The sequence below is a fragment of the Colletotrichum spaethianum genome (genome assembly GCF_022836535.1).
Source record: "Colletotrichum spaethianum MAFF 239500 DNA, contig58, whole genome shotgun sequence".
Classification (NCBI taxonomy): Eukaryota; Fungi; Ascomycota; class Sordariomycetes; order Glomerellales; family Glomerellaceae; genus Colletotrichum; species Colletotrichum spaethianum.
Window position 1 is genome coordinate 114,249 of NW_026054828.1, and position 19,777 is coordinate 134,025.

The 19,777-nt window shown below is 50.2% G+C and overlaps 10 protein-coding genes across 10 annotated transcripts; 4 read left to right on the top strand and 6 right to left on the bottom strand.

Annotated features, from left to right (window-relative positions):
• Nucleotides 1-306: 306 nt before the first annotated feature.
• On the top strand, nt 307-2,196 carry ColSpa_12172 (putative amidase; the record flags this gene model as incomplete). The annotated part of the gene is made up of 6 exons (XM_049278384.1): nt 307-573; nt 623-799; nt 849-1,052; nt 1,112-1,236; nt 1,298-1,736; nt 1,798-2,196. 6 exons carry the CDS (start codon nt 307-309, stop codon nt 2,194-2,196), a joined length of 1,611 nt encoding a protein of 536 aa, XP_049134341.1.
• Nucleotides 2,197-2,353: 157 nt separating this feature from the next.
• Nucleotides 2,354-2,848, bottom strand: ColSpa_12173 (uncharacterized protein; the record flags this gene model as incomplete). Its single annotated transcript, XM_049278385.1, has 2 exons — nt 2,354-2,389; nt 2,414-2,848. 2 exons carry the CDS (start codon nt 2,846-2,848, stop codon nt 2,354-2,356), a joined length of 471 nt encoding a protein of 156 aa, XP_049134342.1.
• Nucleotides 2,849-2,951: 103 nt separating this feature from the next.
• ColSpa_12174 (uncharacterized protein) lies at nt 2,952-3,164 on the top strand (the record flags this gene model as incomplete). The annotated part of the gene is made up of 1 exon (XM_049278386.1): nt 2,952-3,164. The coding sequence occupies one exon, from the start codon at nt 2,952-2,954 to the stop codon at nt 3,162-3,164; it is 213 nt and encodes a 70-aa protein (XP_049134343.1).
• A 2,045-nt stretch (nt 3,165-5,209) lies between these two features.
• Nucleotides 5,210-6,931, bottom strand: ColSpa_12175 (beta-glucosidase 1B; the record flags this gene model as incomplete). Its single annotated transcript, XM_049278387.1, has 4 exons — nt 5,210-5,331; nt 5,403-5,896; nt 5,983-6,269; nt 6,383-6,931. The coding sequence occupies 4 exons, from the start codon at nt 6,929-6,931 to the stop codon at nt 5,210-5,212; spliced, it is 1,452 nt and encodes a 483-aa protein (XP_049134344.1).
• Nucleotides 6,932-9,202: 2,271 nt separating this feature from the next.
• Nucleotides 9,203-9,590, bottom strand: ColSpa_12176 (non-reducing end alpha-L-arabinofuranosidase; the record flags this gene model as incomplete). Its single annotated transcript, XM_049278388.1, is given in 2 exon segments — nt 9,203-9,245; nt 9,256-9,590. Coding segments are annotated over 2 exon segments (378 nt in total).
• Nucleotides 9,591-12,080: 2,490 nt separating this feature from the next.
• On the top strand, nt 12,081-13,056 carry ColSpa_12177 (lactose permease; the record flags this gene model as incomplete). The annotated part of the gene is made up of 2 exons (XM_049278389.1): nt 12,081-12,256; nt 12,372-13,056. The coding sequence occupies 2 exons, from the start codon at nt 12,081-12,083 to the stop codon at nt 13,054-13,056; spliced, it is 861 nt and encodes a 286-aa protein (XP_049134346.1).
• A 717-nt stretch (nt 13,057-13,773) lies between these two features.
• Nucleotides 13,774-14,369, top strand: ColSpa_12178 (lysM domain-containing protein; the record flags this gene model as incomplete). The annotated part of the gene is made up of 2 exons (XM_049278390.1): nt 13,774-14,163; nt 14,199-14,369. 2 exons carry the CDS (start codon nt 13,774-13,776, stop codon nt 14,367-14,369), a joined length of 561 nt encoding a protein of 186 aa, XP_049134347.1.
• A 740-nt stretch (nt 14,370-15,109) lies between these two features.
• On the bottom strand, nt 15,110-15,916 carry ColSpa_12179 (uncharacterized protein; the record flags this gene model as incomplete). Its single annotated transcript, XM_049278391.1, has 1 exon — nt 15,110-15,916. The coding sequence occupies one exon, from the start codon at nt 15,914-15,916 to the stop codon at nt 15,110-15,112; it is 807 nt and encodes a 268-aa protein (XP_049134348.1).
• A 1,365-nt stretch (nt 15,917-17,281) lies between these two features.
• On the bottom strand, nt 17,282-18,005 carry ColSpa_12180 (uncharacterized protein; the record flags this gene model as incomplete). The annotated part of the gene is made up of 3 exons (XM_049278392.1): nt 17,282-17,608; nt 17,667-17,865; nt 17,917-18,005. 3 exons carry the CDS (start codon nt 18,003-18,005, stop codon nt 17,282-17,284), a joined length of 615 nt encoding a protein of 204 aa, XP_049134349.1.
• A 295-nt stretch (nt 18,006-18,300) lies between these two features.
• ColSpa_12181 (uncharacterized protein) lies at nt 18,301-18,702 on the bottom strand (the record flags this gene model as incomplete). Its single annotated transcript, XM_049278393.1, has 1 exon — nt 18,301-18,702. The coding sequence occupies one exon, from the start codon at nt 18,700-18,702 to the stop codon at nt 18,301-18,303; it is 402 nt and encodes a 133-aa protein (XP_049134350.1).
• Nucleotides 18,703-19,777: the final 1,075 nt, after the last annotated feature.

Consider the following 19,777-nt stretch of genomic DNA (forward strand, 5'->3'; position numbering starts at 1 on the left):
TCAACCGAAAGACTCCGGGACCGATGAAATTCAGCGTGGAGCGGGGAAATCGGGAAACACGGCATTCATCGGACATCCCAATCTTGTCAATTACACATTGATGTCACTGCAACTCCGACAGATGCTGATAGTCGAAGAGCATCGCGGACTTCATTAAAGCCGTGGCTACGTCTATAGCCAAGTGAGATAGAACATGCTTAAACTCATTATATTGCAGTGTATTCTTTGCGGCTGAGGTATCTCCAAGTTGTGTATTTTCACTCTCTTCATCTTAGCTCGAAACTAAAGAGGCTGTCATCATAAATCATGCATCTCGGATCCCCGATAGCCAGAGCGCTTGCCATGCGCGATGACTCGCTTGCCAAGATTTCACCACCGCTGAAGCTTGGAAATCTGCCAGATCCGCTTCCATCAAACGTCTGCGAAATCCGGCATCTAGTACTTGAACCGGAGGAGATTGAAATTACATCTCTTGACGCGGACGAGATTTTGGCGGCAATCAGGTCCAAGAAATACTCATGCGTTACTGTCACCAAAGCATTCCTCCGTGCCGCGGCACTGGCTCAAGTTCTGGTAAGACGCCGATGCATTCTTGACATGAAAATTGTTCTCATTGATACAGACGAATTGCATCACTGAATTGCTTCCTGAAATGGCTTTAGAGCGAGCAGCCCTTCTTGACGCTCTGCCAGAGCCACTTGGCCCGCTTCATGGCTTGCCCATCTCTGTCAAAGAGCACCACGGCATGTTTGGGCGAATGAAAACGTGTGGGATGGTCGCCTACATTGATGCAGAGACTGTAAGTTTCGGAGCGTGTCCTATCTGCAACTGCAGCTGACGCCTTCAAGTCAGGAGTAAGCGGTGTCAATGATGTCCTCTGGGCCACCGGAGCTGTGTTCTACGCACGAACTACAATGCCGCAGACCGGTATGCACCTGGAGACGTCCTCCAACATCTATGGAACGACGCTCAATCCCCGCAATCTGTCCTTGACTCCAGGCGGGAGCTCGGGTGGCGAAGCCGCTCTTATAGCGTTCCGAGGAAGCGTCTTGGTAAGAGCTTTATTCGATGTCACCAATCATGTTGCGGAAATTTCTAATTAATCCGGAAGGGTGTCGGAGGAGACAGTGGCGGATCGATTCGAGCTCCAGCTGGATGCACTGGCATATATGGGTTCAAGCCCTCCACGGGTCGGCTCAGTCGCGGTGGCGCAAGAGCTGTACCTGGCGGCGACGGGTAAGTAATTTTTTATCCACGGTATCGATTGTGGCTTACCAGTCGTCTAATATCTCTGTAGAATTGTTGGAGCTCATGGACCGATGTGTACCTCTCGCTCTGCGTTATCCCTGTTCATGAGCACATACTGCAATGCCGAGCCGTGGCAGCAGGACACCTCACTTGTTCCGTTGCCCTGGCGGGAAGTCAAGCTTCCCAGAAAACTCAAGATTGGAGTCATGTGGAACGATGGAATTGTCATGCCTCATCCTCCCGTTCGTCGAGCTCTTGAAGAAGTCACTAGGGCCCTTCGTGCGCATGGAGACCAATTCGAATTGGTCCAGTGGATCCCTCTTAACCACTCAAGGGCCTACGAAATCAGCATGGGCTTGTACTTTGAAGACGGAGGGAATGCAATAAAAAAGGTCCTTGAAGATGGCGGTGAAGAGCCTCGTCCTTTGACGCAGTGGATCTTCGACAATGAGCTTGTTAAAGACAAGACGAAGGAAGAAGTGTGGGCAGTAAGTTTACCCCAGGATACAATCTTCCAAGAGAACCACGTACTAACCTTGGCTGTACTAGTTGAAAGCCGAGAGGAATGAATACCGCCAGCAGTACAATGATCACTGGCTGGCAACTGCCGCCCCTGATGGCCATGCCGTCGACGCAATCCTCAGTCCCGTGAGCCCGGGTGCCGCACCCCCCCACGGCGCGAGCAAATACTGGTTATATACAAGTCAGTGGAACTTGCTGGAATACCCTGCTGTTTGTTTCCCCGTCACTACCGTTGACCCTGCGAAGGATGTCAAAGACTGCGGGTACGTGCCGAAGAACCCTCGCGACAAGTACCAGCATGACCATTACGACCCAAAGACCTACGTGGACGCTCCGATTGGTCTTCAGATCATCACTCGGAAGTTTGAGGACGAAAAGTGTCTGGCAATCTTAGAAGCAATTGAGATGGCGATGGGAAGAGAGTAAAGCCAGAGGACGCCCACATGCTTGTGCCTCGTGGACTCGTTTAGGCCAGGTTGCAGCTCAATGATAAACGCTGTTAAGTAGTAGTCTCTAACACATCCGTACCTGAATGACTGTGAGTGACTAGCGTCAAGCCTCCTATACTGAAGTTTTCAGATCCTCAGCCGTGGCGTTGCATCTTCTCGATCAAGTTCCCCTAACCAGATTCTGTTGATCTCACTGTGGCCACAGTTGCAAGAGACTCCGACAGTGACGCGGCCTCTGAAACACCCTGCAAATCAGCCATTCCCATCCTCAGCCGGCTCCCGGACGTCGGCTCCGCTGCCGTAATGTTCCAACCATACGAAGGCTCCACACAGACCGCCGTTCCTGGTCGCAGGGCCGTGATGCAGGATCCACTACCGCCGAGACTCGGGTTGACCGTCCGGAAAGGGGCACTCGTGTTGCCGCCCCGGACGCAAATAGTCATGCACGTATCCGCTCCCTCGAACACGTGCCACGTGACGGAGTTGAGGGTCCAGCCCCTCGCCACCTCGGCGTCATCTGGTGGGTCCACAGTAACGCGGGCGAAGCCGTCGCCGATGGGTGGATCTGTAGGGGCGGGATGGGACACAACGCCGGTGTAAGTCCCGCCCCGCAAAAAGACGCAGATCATCTTGCCATTAAAGACCGGAGCAGGATGCAGGTTAGAGCAGTCAAATTTGATTCACGCGTTGTACGCCCTGATAGTGCCAAAATCAAATGCAACGGCAACCTCGATGGCCGTGCAGGAATCTGAGGGCCACAGACAGTACGTCTGGCAGGTTATGGAGACGCAGATGGGGACGCCGGGTTGTAACTTGGCGCAACCAGGCAGCAGAAGTTGGTTGCCCATGTACAGTGCTGTGGATAAGACCCCGGTCAAGTTGGAGATGGATTCGCACGTGTCGCCCTCTTGGTGGCGTCGCGGCGCCCAGGATCAGTGGCAGTAAGAGAGCCGTAAGCCCGCTGCCGCCGCAGCTTGAATAGATATACTCGGGTTCCGCTTTGTAATTTTTATTGTAGACAGACATCATAGCCAGCCGCCAAATGTAGCACGTGTAGCAGAGCTCAGCCTGTAGCATGTCAAGATACGTGGCGACTTCTGTGAAGTTGGCGATAATGTCTGAAGAAAGGTCAGGACTCGACTGGGTAAACAAAATTACAGCCAGACTCGCCATTGCAGTAATTCCTGGCCCTCAGATCTCGAACTCAGGTCTCGTTGTAGCCAGCCCACATGTATCCGCAAAGCAGCTGGGGAACGCTGTTATCGACTCGCTGCTCTGCACAGTCGGACAACACGGATCTGAACCAAGTCGCCAACGAAGATGAACAGTCCGCTGTGCAGACTTGGTCGGTTGCGGTGACATTTTTAATTGATGAGTGGTATTGAAGCCTGATCATCTCTTGGACGTAGGGATGACAGTCCTCAATGCTCGTAGTCAGGGAGCGGATGCAGCTGGAGCCGAGTGTAGCATCAAGATCATCTTCGTTGGATACAGCGAAACTCCGCTGGGAGAAGACAACGCTACTCAACATGCAAAGAATTGTACAGAGTAGAGCTCTGGCCATATTGCAAGTGCGTCGTTCTGGTGTATTGTTGGAAAATGTGGTATTGTGGGAGGCCCCGTGACAGATTGGAAGTTATCGCCAGAGTAGGAGATAGCTATGAGCTGACGGTCCCGAGACCTGGAATCTTCTCGCGCTCTGTTATCGAACTGACTTAAGACTGCAAAGTGGCCTGCAGTGTGACCATAGACCTGACTTCTTCGGCAGTCATCGTGACGAAACAAGATGGTGATGTACCTGGAGAATGAGCCCAACACCACCTAGAAGAATGCCGCTATCTCAGTCGCCATAGATGCTCCGTACCTCATGCAACCTGAAAGACGGAGTTGAGCTATGCGCGAATTTATCCCTGAGTAATTATGCCAATCCAAGCTTGGCAACGCATTGTGCTCACTCATTAGACAACTTTACAGTTAGCGGGTCTGGCGATCCCAGCAGAGACGTCAAGACCTCTCAGTCAGCACTGTCATCGTCCCCAACGCCAAAGGCAACGCCATGCTTGATACGCCGTCCAGTAGTCCTATGACCTTTGTCATAAGGACTTAGCTTTATGTCTATCATCTTACTACAAGCTACCTAGAACTCTTAGCTTTTCATGATACAATAATTAAAAGAACATAGAATATTTTAATAATACTTAGTAACCTTATTGAATATTGTATACTTACTTCAAAAGTCTGCACTATAACATAATGTCATTCTCACTAGTTATTTATTTATAACTAAAACTTAGCTTGTATAATCTATTCCATTTTCTTTTAGTCAATAATAACTCTCGATCATAAGGAAGGCCAGCATTAATCTAGAAATTCCCGTCTGAAGTGCTAAGCAGACACGTAAGCAGACACGTAGCACGGCTGCAGTAATTGCAACAGCTATGAACGCCCAATCCGATACGACGATGAGATTCCAGAACTATTGATGCGTGATTTCCGCATTGTTAGCACGCCTTGCGATCGCATAGAAGAAGCCCAAGAAGGCAGCAGCCCTAATAATGATTGCCGTTCCAATTCTTATCATATAAGGGAAAAAGAGGTAGATTTAGACTTTGTCATGGTATTTCGCAATTCCTCAAAGCGAGAAGTCGCTGTTGCAGCCGCCGGATGCGGTGGGAAGTGGCGCTGTTTTTACAGGTGTATTGCACAAAAGCGTCTATTTGTAGATTAGCTTGACACTTGACTAAGAACTTGGAAAGCTGGTGTTTGTTAATGACTAACTGATAACCCTGACTGGGCGCACTAAATAATAGCCATATATGTCCAAAGTAACAGGCCCTCCTCCCAGCGCTGTCTGTGCTTTTTATCTACGGCATTCTATCAGTAGCCATGCTACCTACCTGGTAGCCCTTCTTATGCTTCCTACTTACGATATAACAAGACTTCTACGTCTCGTTCGAATACAAATTCCAGTCAATATCTCTAATTGACTTTTACTTGATCCTCTCCTCAATCAGATCTCGAAGCTTCAATGCTGACTCCTTAGGCGTCCTCTCTAGTGTGTCGTAGTCAGTAAAGGTCACGCCAAACCTAGGACCATAACCTTCGGTCCATTCTAATAATAATATCAGTATATTAAAAGGTAGAAGGACAAAATTGACCTTTATAGGGCAGTGAGAAACTTACCCAAGTTATCCATCAAAGACCAGGCAAAGTACCCAGAAACCTTTGCCCCGTCTTGTCTTGCTTCAACAATAGCACCCAGGTGGTCCTTAAAATATTTCTGTCGGAACGCATCCTTGACACACTCCTCTTTGGTCATTTTTTCCTCGCCCGGGCAAGGACACCCGTTTTCGGTGACGTAAATAGGCTTGCCATACTTCTTGCAAATTCTCATAAGGTGCTTTCGGAACCCTTGGGGCACAGAGCGCAGCCAGTACATCCCGCTAAGCTCGCCGATCGACTCGCCGGCCTTGTTCTCGGGTAAGTTATCCACGTTGCCCGAGTAGTCGGTATCCAACGCAGTGCTCGTGCGATGCCGCGCGAATTGAGAGGTGTAGTAGTTCATCCCGTAGAAGTCAAGCTCAGCCTCGCGCAACAGCTCGAACTCGTCATCTGTGAAACTTGACAAGCGATCTCCGAGCTGTTGACGCATGACGTCGGGATAATCCTGTGCAAGACTAAAAATCGCGCCGTTAGCAGGCTTGCGTGCCTTGGGGAACCCGAATCGGAGTTTCACCTAAGTATCCAACCAGGGACTACTTACAACATGGGGTGGGCAAACCAGCCTTGCCAGAAATCCATCCGTCTCTCAGCCGCTTCGTGGTCTTTGGGGTTTTCAGGATCCCATGGCATAAAATAATCGCCACTGATGGAGACGCCAATGCAGCCACATTGGCTCGGTTTGAACTCCATGTTGTACAGTCTTGCCGCTCTCGCATGCGATAAAATGAGGGAATAACCAACGATCCAAGGCTCTGTTGTCGAGTCGCCCTCCGCACAGTCTCTGTTAGTACTACTCCGTCCGGGAGCGTCGAGGCCCTTTGAAAACCCCTGTAGTCACATTAGATTCCATGTTTTCATTCTCACTTTTCTCAGGGTGCAAGCCACCCGACACAAGTGGCAAATAATGGGAAGAGTTGGATGGAAACGACTTGGCCACTTACACGAATGCTAACGACCCAAGGCTCATTCAGTGTGATCCACTTCTTGACACGGTCGCCGAACCGCTGATAGCACACCCTCGCATAGCGTTCAAAATCCTTCTGCGACTCTTCAACATTCAGCCATCCGCCGTACCGATCTTGAAGCCCCTGCGGCAGGTCCCAATGATACAGAGTAACCCATGGCACGATGCCTCTCTCAAGCAGCCCATCGATGAGCTTATTGTAAAAGTCGATGCCGGCCTCGTTCACCGGGTCATCTCGTCCGCCGACAGGGATGATGCGCGACCACGCAAGCAAAAATCGGTAGGCTTTCGCGCCGTGCTTAACGAGCAAATCGAGATCTTCCTCATATCGGTGGTAGTGATCAAAGGCTACATCACCGTTGGCTCCGTTCGTACGAGAGGGTTCCAGGTGGGTGACGATGTCCCAGATGGTAGGGCCCCGTCCGTCTTCGTGGACGCCGCCTTCGATCTGATATGCAGCCGTGGCAAATTCCCACTCGAAATCGGATTGCAGCCCTTTGGGTGTTCTTACTACTCGAGAAGCCATGGTGCAAATGCAAGGCTGGAGATGAATTTGGTATGTTTTCAAAGCGATTTTCCGCGAGATTATTGAAAAGACCAATGTTCTTTGGTGAGATACGTATCTTGAGGGAAAGCGACGGCTTTCTTTCAAGAAGTTTGGTCCTGAGACGATGTCTCAAAAGCTGATTAAAGAGACAGCCATATATAGGTAAGAATCTCTCCAAAGATTCAAAGATGTTTCTTTTTATCAACGTTTTGCACCTGCCCCTCCATTACCCGTCCAATGCTGAGGTACGCCATGGTACCTAACGGAGAATCTACATTCAGACCCTAGAATAATTCACCGATATCCAGATTTATGTTTCACAGTGCCAGCGGAGCAGAGGGGTTTAATGTGACACACTCCAAGCTCTAAAACTGTAGTTGTACTAATCTAGCACTTTAGTTCTAATCGCATGAGTGTTGAGGGATATGGTGCCACTTGAGAGGTACAACTATGATAACCCTAAGTCAAAGTGAGTAATAACGCGCTTGGGTTTCCTTGAACGAGAAAAAGAAAGAGAGACATTGGAATAATGGACGCCCTTTCGCTAACGAAGTACCGAAAAAGTGCGACGGTATACCGACATGTAGAAACTGTTACATAGCAAAGATGACATGCAAATACTCGCCCCCGAAAAAGCGAGGCCCGAAACCGGTCAATTTGCAAGACACGCTTCCAAGAGAATCTCCTTCTAGCTCAACATATGCGGCTACTGATTTATCTGGGGAAGCCGAGAGCCCGGCAATCCCCGATGCAAACGACATCAACTCTCAACCAGTTTCCACTGTTCTACTATCCGACAATGTCACAGCATATCATCTATCCGTGACAAAAGAAAGTCAAACGCAAACTGCTACCAGGTTACATCTAAACCTACTGACGGGGCTACTAGCCGTCACCACGTCCGGGACAGCAAAGTCAATCGCAGATCGCTGTATTCTCTTTTACGCCCGATAAGTTTTCGGAACAACCCCCGTCTGCCATGAGGCCACACTCCATAAGACTGTTCACCGGTTCTTCATCCCGATTACGAACCCACAAACCTCAGCAGACCACGCAAGGGTCTTGCTCTGTTTTGCCGCCGATGACAAGCGAGAACGAATCGGGGCCCTTAGGAGTATCACCCTCCTCACAGCCTTATGCGCAGCCGTAACATACATAGTCCCTGAGTCTCTACTACCAAATAAGCATCTTACTGCCCCTTTGTTCCTCCAGGCAGCGCGAGAAACCCTCTGAAACTATGAAGACTACGACTTAGAGCACCTCAATTCCTCGTCTCTTAGCATACGGTTGTTTCTCTCATCGGCCATGGAGACTGCCACGGGGACTCATGGAGTGGCTTTTCATATCCTGAACGAAGCGGGCCTCATCGCGATGAGAATGCGCCTCTACGACGAGAGCTCGCTCGAAAGGCGAGACCCCATTGAGGAGACTCTCCTACGGAACGCCTTTTGGCAGCTATACGTTTGCGACAAGACGGCTTTGGTTATGAAAGGTCGCCCGGTGACGATCCACGAAACTCTCTTCGAAACGGGACTTACACTCAAGACACATTCACGAAGCCCTGTATCACTTTTTAGCCGCGAAGGAGAATCAAACGGCGCCGAGATAGAGGTTCGTCTTCTAGAGGGGTTTCATGTTATCCGGCGTCTGTGGACCATGGCTTCTTAGGTCATTCAAGGCATAGAATCACACTCTAAGAGGATTTTTGACCCATTTACTGACATGGAAGCTTCTTGTGAAACTATTACGAAGTTGTCAGAAGCATACTTCGAGATGATCACCCTTACCAACAACCTCCTTCCTTTAATCCGATTGCCTGAAAGTTCATCTTTCGACGATGCATACCAGCATTTGATCAATACCTTGCAGCGGCAACGGACCAGTTATCTCATTATCCTTCATAGCATTAAGTCAATGGTACTAAACTCCGCAATCCAGTGTAAAATGACCGAGATCATGGGCCTGAGCGCGGAACCCCTGACCCTTGCTATGAAGCAGATTGAGCTAGCCCAGGATTTTCTAAACGCCCTTGAGAGCGTTCCGTTTATACATCTCCAGACGGAAGGAGAGCACTGTGTGAATATACCCAAGCAGAGTACGCAAGGATTGCTCGTGCGGACGTTCGCCCGCTTACATTACTCACCGGGCTAGGTTGAGAAGATTAGAAGAGTTGGCAGCATCCTGCTCGAACTAGCACACAGCGCTGAGAATGAGGTAATCGAGTCTCAGGCGAATCGATCTGCCATGCGCTTAATTGACATGGTCCTTGAAAAAGGTCTCCGTGGCCTGTGTACTGGATGTACTCATTCGGGTTCGCCTTGCCCAGTACTAGATTCAACCGGTTCACCTCGTACGATCCCCAGATATCCCGCGCCCGGGCCATTACGGTATGGCGACCAGCAAAGCAGCCACCTTCGGCGATGAGAAGGTAATACCACCCGTCTTTCTTATACATGTAGGGGCCCTCAGGGTAAGCCTTGGTGACACCCTCCCAGAGCAACTTTTCCTCCGAGAGTTTCTTGCCAGTCTTGAGGTCAATCTCGAACTGGCAGACTTCGGTTTGCGGAGGCGGGCCTGCAGCACCTATTATGTAGACTCGGCCGTCATCATCCCAAAACAAACTGGTATCAATGGCCATGAAATCGTAGAAAACCGGGTTGTTCCATTCATCAGCCCAGATATCAGTCGTTGATAGTATAAAATTTTGGCGTTCGCTTTCGTTGGGTGGTTGGGATCCTCTGTGTATAACATTGATGCAGACGATGTAGAAAGTGTCTTTGTGGTGTCTGATCGTGGGGGCGTAAAGGCCGCCCTCGGCGCATATGTTTTGATCCGGATGACTGGGGCCGACTATCTTGGTCACAGATTCCTGGAGACGTAATTGTCCAGGCCAATTCAGTGCATTACCTTATGGTAATTGTAAGCAGGAAAGATCTCGAACCTAAAGGGTCTTAAGGAGTAGATTCCGATGAACATACCAATGTATTTCCACTCTTTCAAGTCTTTTGAGGCGTAGATTGGTAAACCGGGAAATATGTGGAGGCTGGAGTTGACGAGAAAGTAAGTGCCGTCAACATAGACAATGGAAGGGTCAGGGGCAAACCCGGGGATGATTGGATTGACTCGGACTCGCTCCATCATGGAAGGTTGTATGCTGTTAATAACTGAGTGCGTGAGTGAACCAAGAGTAAGTTCACCTTTATTGAGCCTTCGCGTATACTTATCTCTTCTACGTCGATTAACGTAGACGTGGAGAGTCTTGCTAATTGCTCCGGGAGACTCCGAAGACCTCGTGAGCTCTTCGGATAAACACTTAGTGTCTTTCTCGGCATTAATCCAAGGCCCTGCGGAAGAGCAGGTACCGATCCACAGTTACTTCAAGGCTCCCTAAACAAAACTTCCGTCTCATACTCTGTTGTTGATGTACCATTTGTTCTTCGGAATTCGATGAATTTTGGTGCCAAATTCGGGGAAACACAAAATGTACGTTACCTTTCCTTCCCCTAAATTTGACTTACCGAGATGATTCTATAATGCAAGCCCATATGCCCATCACCCAATTGCCCGCTTTCTGACCTAGCGAAGTGGAGAAAACAGAAATATAACGCATGCTGCCCTACCTAGTTCCTTGATGCGAGGCGGGTAAGACGAATGCGTACCAACATGCCTCTTGAGCGCGCAGGACGTACTCTATGGTCTTGGCATTATTGGGTGCTATCATTTGACAGGCTCCTCAGTACTGGTCTTGATCTTACACCCACGATGACATTGTACTAGCCTGCTTTTGACTAGACATAATGCATCCTCGGTGAAATTCGGTAGAACTCAGAGTATTACCCGGGCAAATGGAGGGGCAACAACGAGGCTAAATTCCTTGGTCCCAAGCTCTGGGGTTCCGAGTATCTGAGCAGCTCATTCACCTGCCTGAAAAATCCAAGCGTCGAATTGACAGTCCCACTCCTGATGGGGCATGTCCCCACAGGACCCCGTGGGGAAAACTTGGATACGAAAGTCGAATGTTTTAATGTGTTCTGTACTCATGAGGCTATGGCGCGGTGTTCTCCACCTCTTCATGAACCTGAAAGTGGTGTTGGTTATTGAGTGTCCTGGATGTCTGAAGTGTGTATACGAGTCGAATTCATACAAAGCCGAAGCTCGGCGTCATATATATTCATCCCCTTCTCCCACCTTCAGGACTGCTTCATTGCTACAATCGTTCCAAGATCACAATCTTCTCTAAGCCTCCCCATCTCCTGAAATTTGAAATTCCGCAACGACCGCGATATATTATCAGCCGAACATGGGAGATTTAGGCTCCTAGAACTCTGCAACACCGAGTCATGGTGGCGCGTGTCGCACCTTTATAGCCTAGACTTTATATAGTCTAGTCTATCCCTTGTTTCCCTTTATCGTTAAATTGAACCTGCTCCTCATCGTCCCATTTCTCACCAGTTATGTGGGTGGTTTTGACGGCAGCATGCTTAACGGTGTCCAGACGCTCACAAATTGGCAAGAATGTTGGTTTTGATAACATTCCCAGCGCGCGTCCTTGTCCTACTTTCTGTTTAGGTCAGTGAGAGCTAACAGGATGCGTATTCACAGATTTCCATCATCCTCGAGGGGCCATGCTTGGTCTCCTAGTCAACATGCAAGTCATCGGTGGCGTTATCTCTCTGCCACTTGCTCCTTTCATTGCTGATAAGCTTGGACATCGACACCCCATATTCCTTGGGTCCATCATCATCATCATCACTGGTGCATTGGTGCAAGGACTTGCTTCCAAACTAGGTATGTTCACAGCTGGGAGGTTCTTTATTGGTCTAGGCGGAGGCTTTGTCTCAACTACTGCCCCTACACTTATTGGGGAGTTGGCATACCCAACCCATCGATCCATCATCACCGCTATTTACAATACCACATGGGTAAGCAGGCATCTTTAATTAGGAACTTTCCCTTCCTCATACATATCCATGGATTGACACCGTTGTTTTGCATACAGTACACAGGGTCCATCGTTGCCGCTTGGTCCACGTATGGCACCTTTAAGCTCGAAACTGACTGGAGTTGGCAAATTCCTTCGCTCCTTCATGTCACTGTCTCTATCTTTCAGATCAGCTTAATTTGTTTCATGCCGGAGAGCCTCCGATGGCTCATCGCGAATGGTCGGACGCCAGTAGCTACCAAGATTCTAAGTAGATATGATAGCGGGACCGAACAGCCGACTGAGCTCGTACAAATCCAGGTGGCCGAAATTACCGATGCCATTGACTACGAGCGCTCTTTGGAATCGGCTTCTTACCTCCAGTTTGTTCGAACAAGTAAATTCCAATATTTCTACTTTTTGAGATTCGGCTAGCAATACTAATGCGTATCGTTCATTCACAGAGGGAAATCGTCATCGTCTATGTGTTGTCTTCAGCTTTGGATTCATCGTCCAATGGTGTGGTAACCAGCTCATTGCTCTCGTCCTCACCGACATCGGCATTACCGATCCTGAGACGCAAAACCTTATCAATGGAGGCCTTCAGATTTTCAACTGGGTCGTTGCCGTCGGATCCGCCCTCTTTGTCGACCGCCTTGGCAGACGATTTCTGCTGCTCACGTCCACCATCGGCATGTTGATCGCTTTCTCTATTTGGACTATCCTTGCGGCGCGAAATCAACAGAGTGTGGACGGCAGTAAGGGGCTTGGCATTGGCGTTGTGGTTATGGTGTTTGTCTTTTACGCCTTCTACAACCTCGCCATGATGCCCCTGCCTATTGCTTACGTGCTCGAGGTGCTACCATACACACTCCGCGCCAAGGGCCTTACCGTCTTCAACCTGGCGCAATTCTGCAGCGGTATTTTTAACGACTTCGTCAATCCAGTAGCACTCGAGAAATTGAGGTGGAAGTACTACATTGTCTTCATTTGTGCCCTGTTGTTGTGGCTCTGTGTGATCTACTTGACTTACCCTGAGACGCGTGGAATGACGCTGGAGGAGGTTAGCCAGGTATTTGATGATCGGGAAGCGCTTGACAAGTCCTGTAAAATTAAAGATATGAAGCTTGCGGAACCAACCATACGGAAAAGGTTACCGCGGGATGATACAAGGAGTGAGTAGTAATGCTAAATTAGGCCTTGTATCTATGCGTGATGATTTGGTCCAGCAATCGCCAAGTCATTAGGAACACAGTTTGGTTTACCTGGTTCGACTAGGTGACTAACAGCATCCGCTATACAGTTCGGTACGTTAGAGATCGTCTTGTGAAGAGCTTTACAACCTGATCAGGGCCAGGAGTCCTTCCCAAGAGTGACCCCCTAAGTCTGAAGGGTCTGTCGGACGCGGTACTGTGATTCCTAGGAGGCATGTCTTATGTATGCAGGCGCATCTGTCCCGTAACAGTTGTTCAGTATCGACATTATTTACCTGTTAGTAAAATCCACTACAGTCGTATTTCTAAAGGCAGCAGAGGCGAACATCTTACTTCCTTATGGCAACACTGAGTTATATATGTCACTATCAAACCCTTTACTGACCCCTCTATGCCTCACGTCTATCCCTGTCTGCTTAATAAGTGTTTACCCTTAGAAACCTTGTGTGTTAATGTTTGCTCGTGCCATTTTATCTGAGCCGAGTTCTTCCGTTGGTATCAAATATATGTTAAGAAAAAACGTGACCCGGAACGACTTCATCGTCGCCAAATGGCACCTGGCACAGCTGCGGACTGCACGTACTTCGACACTACCTAGGACGCATAGTACATTTGTGCGTTCTTTGAGTCTGAATGGAGCTTGTCTCGTGCAGAATTTGTCAACTACGTGAGTTCACAGACCAGCCATGCCAGACAAGGGTACCCTCAAGTGCTACCTAACATTGAACCCCCCGAGCCCCAGCGTGGGCGCGGACTGCAGCGGCATTGTCATCGGCAACTCATACTGCGTTGAGGTCAATTTTGGCCTCCCGCGTTCTGCCACAAGACGGCCGAGTAACACCACAACCACAACAGCCTCCTCTGTTACGACTGCGACCAGGAATGTCAAGCCATCGCCTACGCAGCTTGGACTCACGGCAGACTGCACCCATTTCTACTTTGCCGTCGCAGATGACTCTTTTGAGGGCATTTTAGCCAAGTTCGGCACATTCACCTTCGCCGACTTCTACTGCTGGAATCCAGCTGTTGCTCCTTCGTGCGATACCCTCTGGGCGAGTACATGGTACTGCGTCGGTGTACCTGGCACTCACATGGCGCTGCCGTCGACCAGTGTCACTACGACCAGAGCCACGACAATGACAACGGGCCCGAAGGGTCCCTCTCCAATAATACGGGAGTTGTCGCGGGGTGCCGGCGCTGGCACCTTGCCGGCTCAGGGGATGACTACGCGAGCGTCGTGGGCCGATACGACACCTTCCCGCTGGCGCAGCTCTACGACTGAAACCGGGACTTCGGGACAAACTGCGCCAGGTTCTGGCTGGAGTACTGATACTGCATCGGTGAGATATTTACGCTCACTCCCACTCTCATTCTTACTGACCTTGGTTTATGTAGGCGTTGACGAAACGCCGACCATGGTAAAGACATCCGCAACTTCGACGACGCGCCCGCTGACCACTGCTGAGGCGTCCAACCCTGCCGCGCCGTCGCTGACCAGCTGTCAGTTACTTGCGGCTGTAGGAGGTGGCACTTGGTGGGCAGCGGCGCCACGTGTAATAGCACCATCCGGCAGTATGGCATCACCTTGGCTAATTTCCTCAACTGGAATCCTACCGTTGTTAATGTGTGGTGCAGCTTGTGGCTGGGAACGTATGTCTGTGTTGGGAGGTAGTCAGTCTAAGTTAATCGAGGCTGTTGAAGACGAGATGCAAGGTTCTGCTGAGTCTGATGGGTGAGATTCGGGATGGATGGTTGAGGTGAGGGGGATACATTGCACTGCTCAGCTAAGACTAAATCACATGCAAATCTCCTGTGGATGTCACTGTAAGACCAAGTGACTAGTCCCAGATTCGTGAGATCCGTGTAGCACAGTTGTGCAAGCCAAGTGTGTAGGCTGCTTCAGCCGATCAGAGTCGTTCATCGACAAACAACAAACTTCAGGCTTCAACAGTGAATCACAGCAACAGCATTGATATTTCAGTGCTACCTGATCTCTTCTCTTTGACAGATATTAATACAGACCTAAACATTTTGAAACGCAGCCGGATCCTCCAGCACCCGCTTCACAATCTCCTGGCTGTATTCATCCGCATTCCCGTTGAAAACCCTCGTGTACTCCGAGATGTATTCAGGAAGTTGCTCCACGAGATTATGCCTTGATGGAACAGGTTCTTGTAGGTGCTCGACCAACGGGATGTACCCCGACCAAACAGTCTTTCTCGTTTCAGCGTTTTCTAGGTCTTCCTTCACCTCGGCGACCGGGCCCGCGCGAACCTTTGCGCTGCCGCTTTTCACGCGGATGCGCAGAACTTGCGTCTGCAAAAGCTCATTGGCGGACGGGGGCTGTCGCACTTCTTCCCATCGTCCTGCGACGAGGCCGTTTGTGATGAGCTTCAACGCCCACAACTTCTCCTCATTGTCCGTGACCAGAGTCGCGTAGCCGAACAGGGAAGCCGAACGGTAGTTGCAGGAGTGCGCAAAAGAACTCAGAGCGAGAACGATACCGTCTACCTTGGTAGCTGACACGCAGACGGGAAGGCCAGGTAGCCCCTCGGCCATCTTCTCTCTGGTGAGATTGGCCATGCGAGCTGAGATATAGCCGTGGATGTAACAGTCGAGAGGCTCGTCAATGTCGGCGCTGGGGCGATCAAAATTGCCCATGGCGCCAATCATGGGAATGACGGTTGGAAATTCAGTGTCGCCTGGTGTGAAGGTAACATGTAAAGACATGCATTGGTCGACAATGCTGTGGATGGTCTTGAGGTCGTAGTCTGCGCGTTTGTCCGCCAGTCGGTGGACCTTGTTGACAGGTGTCTTTGGGTACTTCATTATTTCCCGCCGAGGCCTTGAGTCCTTCCTTGCTCAAAAACGTAGCTGATAGTAGCGGAGAATGGGATCCTTGGGATGCTGGGAAAATCGTGGTCTGGCGACTTTGTCCAAGCCAGAAGCAATGGAATATCTGACAAAATTCGGATGGTGAACAACTGAAAAGGCAGCTTGGGGGCATTGACATGCCTCCAATTATATGTTAATTGCCAATCTGTGGCTCCAATTTTAAAGATCAGTTTCCGTGGAGAAGTCCCGGAGCTGGACCGATTGTGTCCGATGGATGGTTACTATCAGTATTGAGGCCATCGGCTTTTGTCGGAGTTCGCTGAACTTATTGCCTACAACTTCGACGAATGACCGGCCGGTAACTTAGCGCTAAATGATTCAGATGCCAGACCAAGGCAATCGGAGCAGCTAATCTCCTAGATCCTATAGGTGCTCTTGCCATCCTTGGTGATGATTAAGGGCTATCAGGCTTGCTTTGAGTGGAAGTGATCGGTTTCGCCGCTGTGTGGATTTGTCGAGGTACGTGTGGCGCCGCAGGGCCACTCTAAGGAGAAAGGGAGGTCATCTTACTGTAGAATGTTCGTGGCAGTTGCAGATCAGAAAAGTTAAAGTTGATCCACATGCTGGACGCGGTGATGGTGGGGAACACCGATGCGACGGCCACCCGAGGGTCGGAGGCTGTACGTTTATCAAGTGATAGGGACGCAGATTTGATTCTGGGTTGTTACATTTGCGTAGTCGGGTAACAGAGATAAATCGCCGATCCTTTTAATTATGAGACGGGATGTGCCAGCACAGTTGGTCAAAGCTCACCATCTGTCCCGACAATGAGTCAGAGCTTAGCAAATGCCCTGATTAAATGATACTCTGAGGACTGCTGATAGAAACACGATTAGTATAACTTTTCGTGGTCTGGCATTCTCAGCCTAAGCGCCAGTAGTCCAGAGCTGCAGACTCCAAGCCTCCAGTCACAAGAGTTTCAGGTCTTCAGCTCTGGCGTTGCAACTACCCAAGTAGACTTGCAGGAACGAACAAGACTAGGCTGCCACGCGACGCATGCTCACTGTGTAGAAAGCGATTAATCAGGATGCAAAGGCCGCGTGACAAGGCACGGGATTACGCATACCTTATTGTTTTTTTATTCTTCCCACCCAGTGTCCACCACCACCTTTTGTCGCCCATGTCGACAATTGTAGCTTGCGTTCGCCAGGGGTGCCACTCATCTCGGAAGCGCCACCCATCCAATCAACCAGATCCGGCTGCCGACAGCGCATAAGACAAGAAAGCTTGGTTCTGAGACGCGGCTTGGTAGGCGTACCATCCAGCCATGACATCGAAAGCCCTCACGTGTCATGTGCCTCAGCCGTCGCCCGGAACTTGACTCATCTCCGACAGCATCGAAGCAATGTCGGGCGCGGTGCCACTCTCAATGATCTGCTGTACCATGCCAGAAATCTCCCTCCGAGACTCCTCATCGATTGTCCCAGGTATGCAGGATCTCGAGATGCCGTTGGCCAACACGTCCAGGCAGTCACGATAGACGTCCGCCTTTTCCGAACGATCAGCGAATATCGCGAGACTTGAGGCGACTTCGCGAATGGCGCGGTCGACGTTCTTGGGAATCGGGACGGCTCGACGGTAGACGATATAGATAATTGACACGCCGACTTGGAAGCTGAACAGCATCTAGTGGGATGTCAGCAGTATACTTAAACTAGAGCAAACCACTCGAGGCAGTTCGTACATCGCCCCAGTGCTTCGGGATCTGGCGCTTCTTCTGCAGCGCTCGGAATATGCCAACGAAGTCGCAGCAAGCCTGGAGTTTCTCATCGACATATGGCGAGTCGATATCGGCAGGGTCCAATCTGTAAAGAATCACCCGTGTGATGGCCGCGACGTGGGTCAGCCCTAGAGAACTTGCGTATCCTTCGGTGTTGACACGACTAGAGAAATGTCAGTGTGCATCCCCTTGCCACTGAAAAACCCCAACCTACCCATATCCGTACATCTGTCCATCCTGTGACCACTGATCAATTGCAGCTCGAGTGTCTTCGGTGAATTCTGCTCTAGCTTCGGGGGCCATTGTTTGCGTGGCAGACAGAATTTTGGAGTGAATTTGCCGTATGCGACACATATGAGCGTAATAGCTGAGGTTGAAATTATACGTTGAGCCTGTAGTCGCGCCGGGCACATCTGACGACCAAGGCATGATGTACCGAGGCTCGAGTCCGTTAACATATGCGGGCGTCGTGATCCATTCTTCGGGAGGGTAGGGAGGAATGCCGAGAGTGATAGCGACCACTTTATCTAGCCTTGCATACTGTCAGAAGAAGAGCAGGACGATAACTTGGTGTCAAGGCGTGGAGCATTTGGCAGGCTTACATGTAGATACACCACCAAGCTTTGATGGCCATTGCAGTCTCGGCGGTTCCGTCATGCACAAGACGGTGGAAGCCTTTCATCACTGCGAAGCGCATGGCCACGCCAATGATGTGTCCCAGTCGGGGAGTGCTTTCGCCGTGCAGCGCGTGAATAGCGTACAGAAGCATTGCTTGGAGGCGAACTAGAGGCTTGTGCGAATGATCCGTCAGTATGGTCTGATCGGCCTGCGCTTGGAGCATCAGGTTGTGATGCTGCTGTCGCGTGGAGCCGTCGAGCTTTGCCTGACGCAGGAGGGAGCCGACAGCGAAGATCTGTGCTGACATTAGACAAAGCTTTCGATTGGGAAGAGGAAGAGACTGCTTCACGTGCCATTTTGACGAGGTAAGATCTCCAGGCATTATTGCTTGACAGGAAGATTTCACCCATCCTCCAGTCCTGATATCCTCGGCTGCATTCTTCTACGTCCAGGAATGGATAGCGCGGATGAATGGTTTCGAAATAGACCTGGAAAAACAAGGCACCTTCGTGGATGGACACCTCTGCAAACGTTGGCGCAGACCCCTGGCCCAGGACGTGTATCGGCATGGCCGGATCGCTGTGCGCGACGGAGTTCCCACTTGTGTCATGATTTGCCACATCGCTGACGGAGAACAGGTTGTCTTCTGACTGTAGCATGTCGAGACCATAGATGATGTTATTCGAGTTGTCTAGAGGGGTCATGAATGTCATTTCCAGCTGATCGGAACTACTTCGTGGGTTGGAAAACCCGTTGGTGATCTGGGGATCGCCAAGGTGTCGAGAGGGACCATCTATCGGCTGATCAAGTGACTTTCCGGGAGTTGCCAGTGTCGCTCCATGCTGAAGTTCCGAGATCCGTGCTTCGAGTGATTCGATGTAGTGAACTGAGTACAGTGCCATGCGCTCGCGCTCAGCGGGAATACATTCTGCGCAGAGTCAGTACGGGTTTGATTCACAAAACGATGCCTGGAAAGTATGCCTGGGTAAGTCGCCCTCAACGAAAACATTCATCTCACAGACATAATTCCAATGCTTTTCTCTAATGCACTCGAACTATAGCGGCTTGAACTATCCCTCCATACTGTTTGGCTGTCGGCCGATTTCAACAATTTAGAGGCCTGACAACTTGCATCATGCCGTTCTCAAGCAATGCGAGGGAAACAAGAATAGAGCTCGAAGTCTCACACGGGTTGTTTGGGTCACTGACCTTCTTTGGCCGAAGCACAGTTCTGGCAATTTGGTGGGCCTTCACACCTTTGCTTCCTCGTCCGGCACCGTTGACACGCCTTTGCCTTCCTCGGCCGCGATAGGCCTGGTGTTTTTTGCGCTGATCGTGGTGAGGGCTCGGAATTCCCTTCCATTTTTCGGACTCTTGCCATTGGATCATGGGTGAACAAGGATTTGCTGTCGGAGGTGTAACATCCAACGGTTGCTACAGGTACTATGAGAACAAAG